Genomic DNA, 12,889 nt, shown 5'->3' with positions numbered 1-12,889 from the left:
AAAAGGGCATTCAGTTAATATTTGCCAGAGTTCTTCCAGACATTTGTCACTGTTCCGTCATTCTTGAGAAGGGAGGACTGAATGGTGGAGGCTTTTAATTTGTCAGTTAGAAGCTTGTTTGGCAGATCCCACAAGTCTTACTACACTTGTTCATTCGAAAACTGCTTCCAGTTCTCCTTCCTAGTGTCTTGAATCTTGTCTCTATATGTTTATTCCAGATGTCGATTATTATTTAGCCTTCTACCTCTTTCGCCACTCCCTACTGAGTGCTGATAATTCCTCCTCGCATTATGAACTTTTCTGCACAACTCTGTCAGTTCCCTACTCGCAGGTGTCTTAGGACTAGTTGTATATCGTCATTTGTCTGGAGCTCAGTAAAAGCACACACATGGAGATCTATACTTGCAGGTAAATGGTCTAGACTGAAAGAAGCTATTTCAGCAATAAGTGTATTCCAATTGGTACTCTTCAAATCCCAGCCTTCTGGTTTCATTATTTCTAAAGTTTTCAGTTACTCTTCTGATTTTACAATGAAAAGGATACACTGCTACTCATCATATAGTGAAGATGTTAAAGTCACAGACGAGTAGAACAAAAAGACTGCTAAAGAAGCAAGTTTTGCCAAAAAGACATTCTGAACTAAACACACACACACACACACACACACACACACACACACACACACACACACACACACACACACACACAGAGAGAGAGAGAGAGAGAGAGAGAGAGAGAGAGAAGGCCAGATTGTGAGGAACAGTACATCATGGGAGAAGCAATCTGGGTTCTTGGTGGTGTGGGTAAGTAGTAGGCTGGGGTGGGGAGGCATAGTAGGGTAGGGGTGGAGGATGGTAAAGAACTGCTTGTGGGAGCATACAGGGATGAAGAGGGCAGACATCTCAAGGTACAGTTGGGAGATTAGAAGGATGGTGGAGGGGGTGATGGGGGTGGGGGGGGTGATGGGGGTGGAGGGGGGGTGATTGGGGTGGAGGGGGGGGTGATTGGGGTGGAGGGGGGGTGATTGGGGTGGAGGGGGGGGTGATTGGGGTGGAGGGGGGGGGTGATTGGGGTGGAGGGGGGGGGTGATTGGGGCAGAAAAGGAAAGAAGTGAAAAGACTAAGTGCATTGGTGGAACAGAAGGCAGTGTAGTGCTTAAGTGGGAACATGGAAGGTGATAGGTGGGTGAAGGAGAGTGCCTAACAAAGGTTGAGGCCAGGAGGGTTTCGGGAATGTACGATATTGCAAGGAGAGTTCCCACGTCTGCAATTCGGAAACGCCGGTGTTGGCAGGAAGGATTCAGATGACACAGGCTGTGAAGCAGTCACTGAAATAAAGAAAGCAATGTGTTGTGCAGCGTGCTCAGCAACTGGGTGATCCAGCTGTTTCTTGGTCATTGTTTGTTAGTGAGCATTAATGCAGAGAGACAGCTTGTTGGTTGTCATGCCACACAGAATACAGCACAGTGGTTGCAGCTTAGCTTGTAAATCACATGACTGCTTTTACAGATAGCACTCCCTTTGATGGGATAGGTGATGCTTGTGCCCATACTGGAATAGATAGCGCTGGAGGATATATGATACATGGAGTTGGAAGAAGGTGTTGTGTAGATATGGATGACGATATTGTGTAGATTTGGTGGGTGGTGGTATACAACTGTGGGAGAGGTAGGAAGGCTAGGGAGTAGGACATTCCTAATTTCAGGGCACGACGAGAGGTAATCAAAACCCTGACACAGAATGTGATTCAGTTGCTCCGCTCCACAGTAATACTGAGTCATGAGGGACATACCTCACTGTGGCTGGATGGTTGGATTTTAAGGGGTGGTGGGTGAGTAGAGAGATAAGGCATGGGAGATCAGATGGCCGTGGGTGGTTAGGCTGTATGATGGAGACTTTTTGGTATGGAATGGGTGACCAGAAGGGAAATTGCAGGTGTGGAATCCATCGGGCATTGGAAAGGTAGTGTTCAACCTCCTTCCTGGTCACCACAACTGACTACATCTTCACCCGCAATTACATCTCCTTTGAAGACATCACCTACAAACAAATCCAGGTGTGGCAATGGACACCTGCATGGCACCATCCTATGCCAACCTTTTCATGGGTCATCTAGAGGAGTCATTCCTAGCCACCCAGAATCCCAAACTGCTTAGCTGGTTCAGATTCACTAATATCTTCATGATCTGGACTGAGGGTGAGGACACCCAATCCACATTTCTGCAGAACCTCAACACATTCTCCCCCATTCACTTCAGCTGATCCTCCTCAACCCAAAAGGCCACCTTTATTGGTGTTGGCCACCTTAATGACAGCTACATCAGTACCTCTGTCCAGATCAAAACTATGAACATCCAGCAGTATTTTCACTTTGACAGCTGCCAACCATTCCGTACCAAGGAGCCCTTCCACAAAGCCTAACCACCCACAGCTATAGCGTATGTAGTGACAAGCAGACCCTCTCTAAAATATACAAAGGGAATCACGAGGCCTTCACAGACTGAAATTATCTTCCTAAATGTCTACAGAAACAGATCTCCTGTGCCTTATCTCTCCACTCGCCAACCACCTGCCAAAGCCCTACCGTCCCGGCACAGAGGAGCATTCCCTTCATGACTCAATACCACCCAGGTCTGGAGCAACTGAATCATATTGTCAGTCAGGGTTTCAGCTACCTCTTGTCACCCCCTAAAATTTGGAATACCCTACTCACTATCCTTCCCTGCCCCCCTCCCCCAGTGGTATTCTGCCACCGACCAAACCCACACAATACATACCCTCATCCATCCCTGCTCAGCTCCTGCTCCCAACCCCTTGCCTCATGGCCCATATCCCTGTAGTAAACCCATATGCAAGATCTGTCCATGCATCTTCCCATCACCACCACCAAGGCCAGTCCAGTCACAAGAATCACCTACCCCGTTAATGGCAGGGATACCTGTGAAAGCAGTCACATGATCTATCAGGTAAGCTGCAACCAATGTGCTATGCTGAATGTGGGCATGACAATCAACAAGACTTCTGGTTGCAAGTACCGTCACTGACAAGCTACGGCCAAGAAACACCTGGACCACCTAATTGCTGAACATGCTGCCCAACATGGTATTCACTTCAAATACTGTTTCACAGCCTCTGCCATGTGAATCCTTCCTACCAACACTAGCTTTTCTGAATTGTGCAGCTGGGAACTCTTCCTGCAATAAACCCCACATTTCCATAACCTTCCTTGCCTCAGCCTTCCTTAATCACTGTCCTTCACTCAACTATCTCCTTCCCTGTTCACACTCTAGCACTACACAGCCAATGCATCCACATCTTTTTACATCACCCCTTTCAACCCCCACCCCATCTCACCTCCTGATTGCATCTAACTGCCCCAACCTCTCCTCACCTAATCCCTGTATGTTCCCACAAGCAGCACTTTACCATCCCTCATTTGCTATACCCCCCTCCCCACCCCAGCCTCCTCCCTATCCCCACCACCCAGACTGCTTCTCCCATCCTGCTAAGCTGTTGCTCACAATCTGGCCTTGGCAGTCAGAGACAGTGATTTTATTTGTTTGTTTGTGTGTGTGTGTGTGTGTGTGTGTGTGTGTGTGTGTGTGTGTGAACAGCTCCACTATCTAGTGAATAGAAATCTATGATTTCATAATATTATCATTATTCAATCCTTGATTTTCCATGGTTTGATTTTGCTATGACAGTACAGTCACTAGTGGTTATATGTTGTTTAAACTCCCAAGATAAAATGTTATTAGCCAATGCCCGATTTTGCAGGGCAGTGTATATTGGTCTCTGCACCAGTACTATTTGCAAAATTTGCTAGTCTACCCTTCTTTATTGACCACTACAGGTCTAGGTCTTGGACCAACTCTTGCAGCATTACTCCCCATTAATTTTTCTTTCCCCTAGGCCAAAGAACTGACTGTTTTCGCCTCAGCCCCTATTACGTGATATTCATCAGACTGTACAGTATTGCAACTCTTGATTTGTCAAGTTATGGATCATTTACATGGGTATGCTGCAGTTTTAGGCAGGTAATAAACACTTGCACTGAGGAATATACATCTCTACTGTCATAGCACACTCATCACATAACTGTGTGACTTAAGTAAAGATGACTGCTGCCTTGGCATTGTGATGCCTAACTGTTGTGGTCATGAGTGTCAGTAAGTGGAGAAGTCTCCCATTCCTCACATATGGTTCACGAACTAGCATGACACTGACAACCAATTCCACTAGGATCTTGGTAGGTAAGGTTCTAGGCCAGGTGCACTTTCGTTTATTTATCTGACCCAGACACCAAATGTTTTGTCACAATCACATGGTAGTCCCAGTTACAGTAACCATGAAGTGAAAATGTGGTCCTTAGATGTCAAAAGTTGTACCTTCCATTATCACACCACTGCTTTGCAGCTACAGTTGTACCGCACTCCTTGGTCAACCTTTCTGGCAACAACTACGTCAGCACAGCACAGCACAGCACAGGAGCTACTGTTTCCTTGCTGAATTGCCAAAAGTATGCTCATCTGCAATCCCCTGCATTGGCCCCAACCTCCCGTGCATTGCTCACATAAGATGACTTTGTTCCACTTTGGGGTCAATTCAAAATCACGGCTGTCTACAAAAAGGTCACATGACAACTCTGTTGTCGATAGTTACTCAAGCAACAACATTTTCGGTCTGCCACGGTTCCTTTCCAGGAGCTCAATCTCCTGGTGTTTGGACACAGGCCCCATCTCTGCTGGGTAACATCCAATCCAGTCTCCTTAAGGATGTCCGTTAAACTGTAACTATTACCTCCATGAAGTTGTGGTGGCTAAACCTGTAAAACTAACACTTTGACCACACCCTTGGTAGAGTCCAAGAAACCCAATGGCTTCTTTCAGCTATGCTGAGACCTGAAATCAACAATCAATGGCCAGGCACATGGGGAACCTTACCCCATATCATATCCAGAGGACCTACTTGTCGTTTATTGCAGGAAGAGTTCCCGGCTACACAATTCAAAAAAGCTAGTATCGGTAGGAAGGATCCAGATGGCATAGGCTGTGAAACACTCATTGAAGTGAATACCATGTTGGGCAGCATGTTCAGCAATTAAGCGGTCCAGGTGTTTCTTGGTCATAGCTTGTCAGTGAGGGTACTATCTAGCAGAAGACTTGTTGATTGTCATGCCCACGTTCAACATAGCACATTGGTTGTAGCTTAGCTGATAGATCACATGACTGCTGTCACAGGTATCCCTGTCATTAATGGGGTAGGTGATGCTGGTGACTACGCATCATCTTCGGCTTATACAAGTATAAGCGCTTGCTTTTTGGGATCTAGTATGCTCTGGCAATCTTCCAGAGATATCTGGAACAGGCAATCATTTCATTATTGCTTTCACAAACAATCTTGATGACTTAGCTGTCATTAGAGCTACATGTCAGGACTACCTGCACAACCTTTGCACCTGCCTTGCTACATTGCATGACACAGGGCTGAAGTGCTGGTTACACAAAGACCAGTCTTTTCAGAAGCAAGCTGAGCACCTGGGACACTTGTTCAGCACAGAAGGGGTCCAGACCTCTGATCACAATATTGCAGCTATTGATATGTCTCTGCCTCAAAAACTTTAAGCTGCATGATTTTTTGAGAAGGTGGGTTATGATTCTAAGCTCCTCACACAAGTGGCCCATTTTATACATCTGTTTAACCATTTGTGAAAGAACAGTGTTCAGTATAGTTGGACAGTTGCCTGTGAGCATGCTTTCACACAGCTGAAGCCCTTGCACTCATCACCTTGCCTTATACCCTTTTCCCCATCAGACCCTCGGTTTTGGCTGCAGGTGCTTCTCTGTGTGATATTGGTACATTTCTGGTGTGTAGGAACAATGACAAAACTGAGCAACCAATTGCCTAGGTGTTGAAAATGCTGACACTCACTCAAAAGAATTATTTACAGATAGGAAAAGAAGTCTTAGTGATTATTTTTGTGATTAAAAAATTCCATATTTACCTATTGGGAACTAAGTTTACACTCATTACAGACCACAAACCGCTGGTGGCACTATTAGGGCCACGTTCCCGCCTTCCACAATGGACAGCACAATGGCTCCATCATTGGGCACTTTCCCCTCAGCTTCTATACTGGTACCATTAAATACAGGCTCACAGCACAACACAACACACAAGTGCTGACACACTTTCTCCCATTCCCAGCATTGTCACATTCTGGCCACAATAGTAAGTATATGAAACTCTTCACAAAAAACTCATTTAATTACCCTCTCCCCTTCCCTCCAAGTGCATCATCCACATCCCACACCCTCAACTATACTCCTGAATATACACAAGACTCTAGTAATATATCTAAAAACAAAGTTGATGTGACTTACCAAACAAAAGCGCTGGCAGGTCGATAGATACACATACATACATACACACAAAATTCAAGCTTTCGCAACCAACGGTTGCTTCTTCAGGAAAGAGGGAAGGAGAGGGAAAGACGAAAGGATGTGGGTTTTAAGGGAGAGGGTAAAGAGTCATTCCAATCCCGGGAGCGGAAAGACTTACCTTAAGGGGAAAAAAGGACAGGCGCGCACGCGCACACGCACACGCACATCCATCCGCACATCAGATGGATGTGTGTGTGTGTGTGTTTGTGTGTGTGTGTGTGTGTGTGTGTGTGTGTGTGTGTGTGTGTGTGTCCTTTTTTCCCCTTAAGGTAAGTCTTTCCGCACCTGGGATTAGAATGATTCCTTACCCTCTCCCTTAAAACCCACATCCTTTCGTCTTTCCCTCTCCTTCCCTCTTTCCTGCACAAGCAACCGTTGGTTGCGAGAGCTTGAATTTTGTGTGTATGTTTGTGTTTGTTTGTGTATCTATCGACCTACCAGCGCTTTTGTTTGGTAAGTCACATCAACTTTGTTTTTAGATATATTTTTCCCACGTGGAATGTTTCCCTCTATTGTATTCAAGACTCTAGTAACATCATCTGATATCATTTATCATCTTAACAACACAAATACAGTTAAAAATAGAACATCTTAGTATAGTCCCCTATTTCCATGGCCTCAATGAATACGGATTTTCACTTGAGATTTTTGTGAGTGCTTTTGATTTTCTATTCTTCTTCTTACCCCTCCCTCCTCCTTAAGGAGGCAATGAACTCAGCGCACATTAAATTTGATGAAGGCTCCTCCTGGCAGAAACTGATACTGCCTGTCTAAAGTGGGTAGTATTTATATGAACTCAGTACATCATCGTTTCTGAAACAGTTGCACTTCTCTCCTAAGTCACAACAGAACTGAGACACAAGGCATGGCCATTGGACAACTGTGACATCACTGCCCCAGCCTTTTCGTTCTGTCAGCAACTTCACAGACCCGACTGTGGCATGGAAATGTAGCAATTTCACCTTACAGATATGATTTCTGCGATATCAGCATAATCCACTTACAGCAGGGCCGACCAAACACCCCACAGTGTGCAGACGTGCGGAAGTGCTGCAGATGTGCGCACGTGTGTGACAGTGAGCGATAGCGACATCTGTTATTAGACATGTGTCCTAAATAAACGGTGGTGACTCCACTTCCCTTTTTATATGGTACAAGCAAGAGTGCAACATACCCAGTCTCGTTTACTCTTGGTGACCGTAACCTAAACAGAGGTACTGAGAAATGGCAGGTACTGTAGCAAAGAACAGGAGGTCTATGTCCTCAGTCATTTAAAAACGACTTGGAACTGCAATTCTCATTTGTAGCCGTTGGCGAAAACTCAGTGTTTGCTGTGCCGCCGAATAATAGGCAGCCAGTGTAAGTTTTCAATTGAAAGACACTACAATACGTATCACAATGACGAGTGTAGTGTACTCAACAGTGAAGAATGGCAAGCAAAATTAAATGTCCTTAAGAAAATGGATGACACACAACTTTATTTTACTGTACGTCAAAGTAACTGATATTTCTTGAACTCTTAGTTTCTTGTGTTACATTTATGTCTATTTTACTGTATGCTGTACAATGTACTGTTTTCAGTTTTTCACAATGACAACCACACTAAACCTTCACTGCGATCAAGTTTTAAAATCGCATTAAGAATTGCACAATCTGGGAAACCCTTTTTCAAAGGGGAGTTTGTGAAAGGGTGTCCGATTGATGCTGCAGAACTTGTGTGTCCCATGAACATTAGCAGTTTTCAAGAAATCAGTCTATCCAAACAAACAGTGAAAAGACGTATCAGTGCTATGGCCGGCAATGTGCACATTCAGCTAATAAATAAGGCTCAAGACTTTGTTGCTTTCTCTGTTGCGCTCGATGAAGCAACAGATCTTACAGATACAGCCCAGGTTGTGATATACATACGAGGTGTCGATAACGCACTTTGTGTAACAGAGGACATTTTGGACTTAGTACGTTTGAAAGAGACTACTACAGGTGCGGACTTACTCCAAGTTGTCGAGCAAGCGATTGATGGTGTTGGTATGGACTGGAATCGGTTAGTCTCATTGACCACAGATGGAGCACCATCAATGCAAGGCCATCAGAGAGGACTCTTAGCATGGACACGCAAGAAGCTAGGACACACAAACAAAACGTTGTATGGAATTCACTGCATTCTGCATCGAGAGGCGCTTTGTGTACAATCAGTAATGTCAACAAACATCGTGCACATTATTGTGCATACTGTAAACTATAAACTATCTGAAGACACGTGGGCTTACACATCGCCAGTTTCAGCAGTTCTTTGAGGAATTAGGAACGGAGTACAGCGACATACCTTACTATACCTAAGTACGCTGGCTCAGTCAAGGTAAAATGCTGAAAATATTTTTTGATTTACGTTTGGTCACAGTAACATTCTTACATGAGAGGGGAAAAGTGAACCTATGTTGGAAGACCCTTGTTGGATATCAGACCTTGCATTTCTCGTGGACATTACGTCTCACATGAACAGCCTGAACGTCAGTTTGCAAGGTGAAAATAATTTAATTTCTGACATGTTGGAAAAAGTAAATGACTTTCAAAGGAAGCTTGCACTTTGGGAGAGTCAGCTATTGACACAAAACACTGCACAATTCCTGACTTTTGGACTGGTCCATCAAAGTGCTAGATTTCAAGAATAAGTGTCAATAATTGTAAAAATTAAGGAACAATTTCGAGCACGATTTGCAGATGTTACGAGTTTGTCTCCTGTCATTCACCTCTTTGCTCGACTGTTCTTGTTGTCAGTTGAAGATGCTCCGAATGATCTACAGATGGAACTGATCGACCTACAGTGCAATACAAGACTGAAGGACAAGTTCTTTGCAGCGCAAAGTACAAAAGAGTTCTACGAAAATTATTCACAACAAGAATTTCCACGCCTGCACCGAGAAGCCGCAAGCGTTATGTCCATGTTCAGGATGACATATGTTTGAGAGAGATTTTTCTCGGGGATGAAAATGAATAAATCAAGGTTTAGATCAAGCATAAGTGATGAAAATCTTCGAAACTGCTTGCGTTTGTCAATGAGCCGTGCTTTTGTGCCCGATATTAACTATATCATTTCTCATGACCAGCGATAAACATGTTTGGATTTATTCCTTTCATAATTAAAAATTATTGTTTTACTAACTGTGCATTATTGCCTCATTCTGCTCCATGTTACATTATTATCAGGAAAATTGGTCATTAAACCAATAGTTCCATTGTATGCTTACATTTAGGATTTTTTTTTTTATGTGTGAAGGGCTACGCTCAGCTGAAGTCGATGAAACATAACATTCATCTAATTGTCGGTTATTATGCAGATTTCAGATGGAACTGATGAAAGATATAGTAATAATGGTATTGAAATAACAGGTGATCATTGAGAGATCTGTGGTTATCATTCCATTCAAAGGTCAGTGAGACAGAAATTGTGTGGGTGTAACTGAGGGCACCGAGGATTAGTTATAGGAAACCTTGCATTAGTTTAATGTTATTGGAAATCATGAATAAGGTTAGTTGGAATTGATAAGTGCTCTCTTTCTTAAATACTAGATCAAAAACATTACACGTATTTTCATGCAGTCAGTCAAGCTGCCTTAATAAAAACCCAAGGTTGTTAACTGTATTACTTGTCTTACTGGGTTAAACTGCTAACACAAAAATAAATGTCTCAATGAGTAGACTGTGACCGTATTTTAAATGTTTAATATGTGAAATACCTTCCTATGGTTGGCCTGCAAGCTGTGGAAAGAGAACTAGAATGCGCTGGTACAGAGTATCCCAGCAAGTGGATAAAACAACATCTGTAGAAACATGCACTACATGAACGTTGACGGCTGCGGCGTGCACACTGTGACCCGGAAGTTGCACAAGTGCACGAGCACCGCACGCGTGCAGAATTTCTGGCCAGCCGTGGCTTACAGTGTCTTACGCAAAAACACCTAACTGGCCTCTGTACTGCAGTTTCTTGTATCATTCTGCTGTAACGTTTTCCACTAAGTCAATCAAGGCATTGTTCTGCTGGAACAGGTAAAGCTTTCTAATTACTGCCAATTATTAATAATCCCATCACAATGTGTATCTCTTACACTAAACTTCTTATCTGAACAATGAATATTTGAAAGATTCTGAACAAAATGCCAGCACAAGTTGCAATTTTTGTTTTAAAAACCCTGACTGGTTGTAGCCCCCCTCCCCCAAAGGACAATTTCACATCCTGGCACATACCACTGGATAATGGCCTTTGAGAGCAAAACTGGTTGTGGTATCTAAGTCAAACAGGAAAGTGCTTGCATTTTATTCAAAATCAATAAAACAGTTGAAGAATCCATATGCCAAACAAGCAATTTTTTAATGTGTTCATATCGTCCAGTTATCCAGTAAACATTGCGTATAAACAAATTACTCTCAGGATATCTTGGCTAATTCAATAATCTTAACATCCCACCTAAGCCTCAAGTAAAGCGTAGTAGTTCACCTGTAATATACCACCTAATTGTGTACATAGTGGTTGCGATTATTTAATGTTAAATCATCAAATGGTAGTCACCACTCAAATTGTTAGCATCATGCTTATGCTATTTTCAGAAATGTGACATGTCACTGTAGCATACCTTCCTTCATAAGTGTCCAGTTATCATCCATTTGCTTTGTTGCTTGGAGAAAATAACGTCCATCTGTCCACAAACAAGCCTGTGTTTCTGTAATAACAGCAGTCCCAGCCGATCCAGTAAACCCTGATATAAATGCTCTTCTTTTATCACATTCTGCAAGGTATTCACTCTGTAATAAAGAGTTAAACATGTATCAGCCTTAAAATCAAGGACAAAAAAATTCATTGTATATACTACACTAATTGCTTATATGAATCAAAGCTAAGATCAACACCACACTTTCAGGACAATTCATTCATTTCTGAAGTTGGGTTACGAAGGTGGAAGGGTACCACATGCTCCTGAATAACAAATGACAAGCTATTCAGAATCAAAAGCTCAAAGAATGCAAATACTCATTGTAGAAGTATGAATTGTGTACTACAGAACAAATGTACTTATCCACAATCGTCATTTACCAATGAAAAAACACAAAAGCGAAAAATGTCATTTTAACAGTTGTGCATGTGTCATACTTTCTCATCTGTATGTAAAAAGTTTTTAAATAAAAAAACTTTATACAGATTAGAATCTCGCAAGAAGGAAAAATCCTTGTTTTATATTTACAAGAAACTTTGTTAAAAGTCAGGCATTTTACATCAGCTACACAATCGAAACCTTTAGATGCACTCTTAATTTAATACTTTCAGAGCTGTAGTCAATTTCCAATTTGTAAAGAACAATAAAGGCCATTACGTCAAGAAGAGGCTTAATTATGAGTTACTATGGAAGTGGGAGAGCTGAAGAATGGTATAAATATGGCTGTCATCTCTAACTCGGCAATCACTCTTTTGTTAAATCATCTAACACATTGTTTTCCCACTCTTCCAGCAGTTCCTTTATGCCTGTGAGTATCAAGCTTCTGTATGAGAAATAACATTGCTACAACTGAGAACATTCTGCAATTCCATGTCTACTATGTAGCTGGAATGCACGTCCAGTTTTTGAATGTATCAAGCTTGATGTCATGTACCTACCTCCACCAAATGTGTGCAATTTCTGAAGAAATTAATAAACTTCAGCATATCTACCATTAATAGCATTCCTGTACATACATAACACTACAATCATCCATTTTCATAAGCAGCTATGGAAATGAAAGTTTATTCTAGGAAAGTGATGTAGCACAGTTCTGACATGGCAAATGGCACAGAGAATATAACTTAACAACTGGTTAGCATCACATCATAAATGCCACCAATATTCCTTGTATGCTGCAGTTGCAGATTTTTGTACAGGTTTCCCCTATCCTTGCTTCTTCTTCTTCTTCTTCTTTAGTGTTCAACCCTGAGGTTGGTTTGCAGCAGAGCGCCATTCCTCTCTTCTGTCTGCTTTCCTCTTCATTTCCACATGTGTGTTACATCCAACGTCATTCATGATCTGTTGCATGTATGATATCCTTGGTCGCCCCCGCCGATTCCTTCCCTCAATAACTCCTTCTGCTATTGTTCCAATGATATTGTTGTGTCGTAGGATGTGCCCCACAAGTTTGTCTCTTCTTGTTTGGATGTGCCTCCACAGAGATCTGGTTTCCTGTACTCTTCTAAGCACCTCTTCATTTGTTACTTTGTCTGTCCAGCTGATCTTCATCATCCTTCTATAGCACCACATCTCCAGGGCCTCTAGCCATCTTCTCTCTGCTCTTCCAACTGTCCAAGTTTCACATCCATATAGGGCCACACTCCAAACGAAACCTTTCATGATGCGTTTCCTTATTTTCAGACTGATGTTGTTGCTGGTGAGTAAGTTCCTTCTCCGATTAAATGCAATTTTGGCCTTT

General features: G+C 42.7%; 1 protein-coding gene across 3 annotated transcripts in view; it reads right to left on the bottom strand.

Moving 5' to 3' along the window:
• The window catches only part of LOC126365835 (xaa-Pro aminopeptidase ApepP), a 149,447-nt gene that overhangs the window by 107,718 nt on the left and 28,840 nt on the right, over window positions 1-12,889 (bottom strand). For all 3 annotated transcript variants that reach the window (XM_050008467.1, XM_050008466.1, XM_050008468.1), the window contains exon 3: window positions 11,071-11,239. In XM_050008467.1, the coding sequence (XP_049864424.1) occupies window positions 11,071-11,239 (169 nt within the window). The remainder of the gene's footprint in view (window positions 1-11,070; window positions 11,240-12,889) is intronic.

The sequence above is a fragment of the Schistocerca gregaria genome, chromosome 4 (genome assembly GCF_023897955.1).
Source record: "Schistocerca gregaria isolate iqSchGreg1 chromosome 4, iqSchGreg1.2, whole genome shotgun sequence".
Lineage (NCBI taxonomy): Eukaryota > Metazoa > Arthropoda > Insecta > Orthoptera > Acrididae > Schistocerca > Schistocerca gregaria.
Note: the sequence above shows the minus strand (reverse complement) of the source record. Positions and strands in the feature narration are given on the sequence as shown.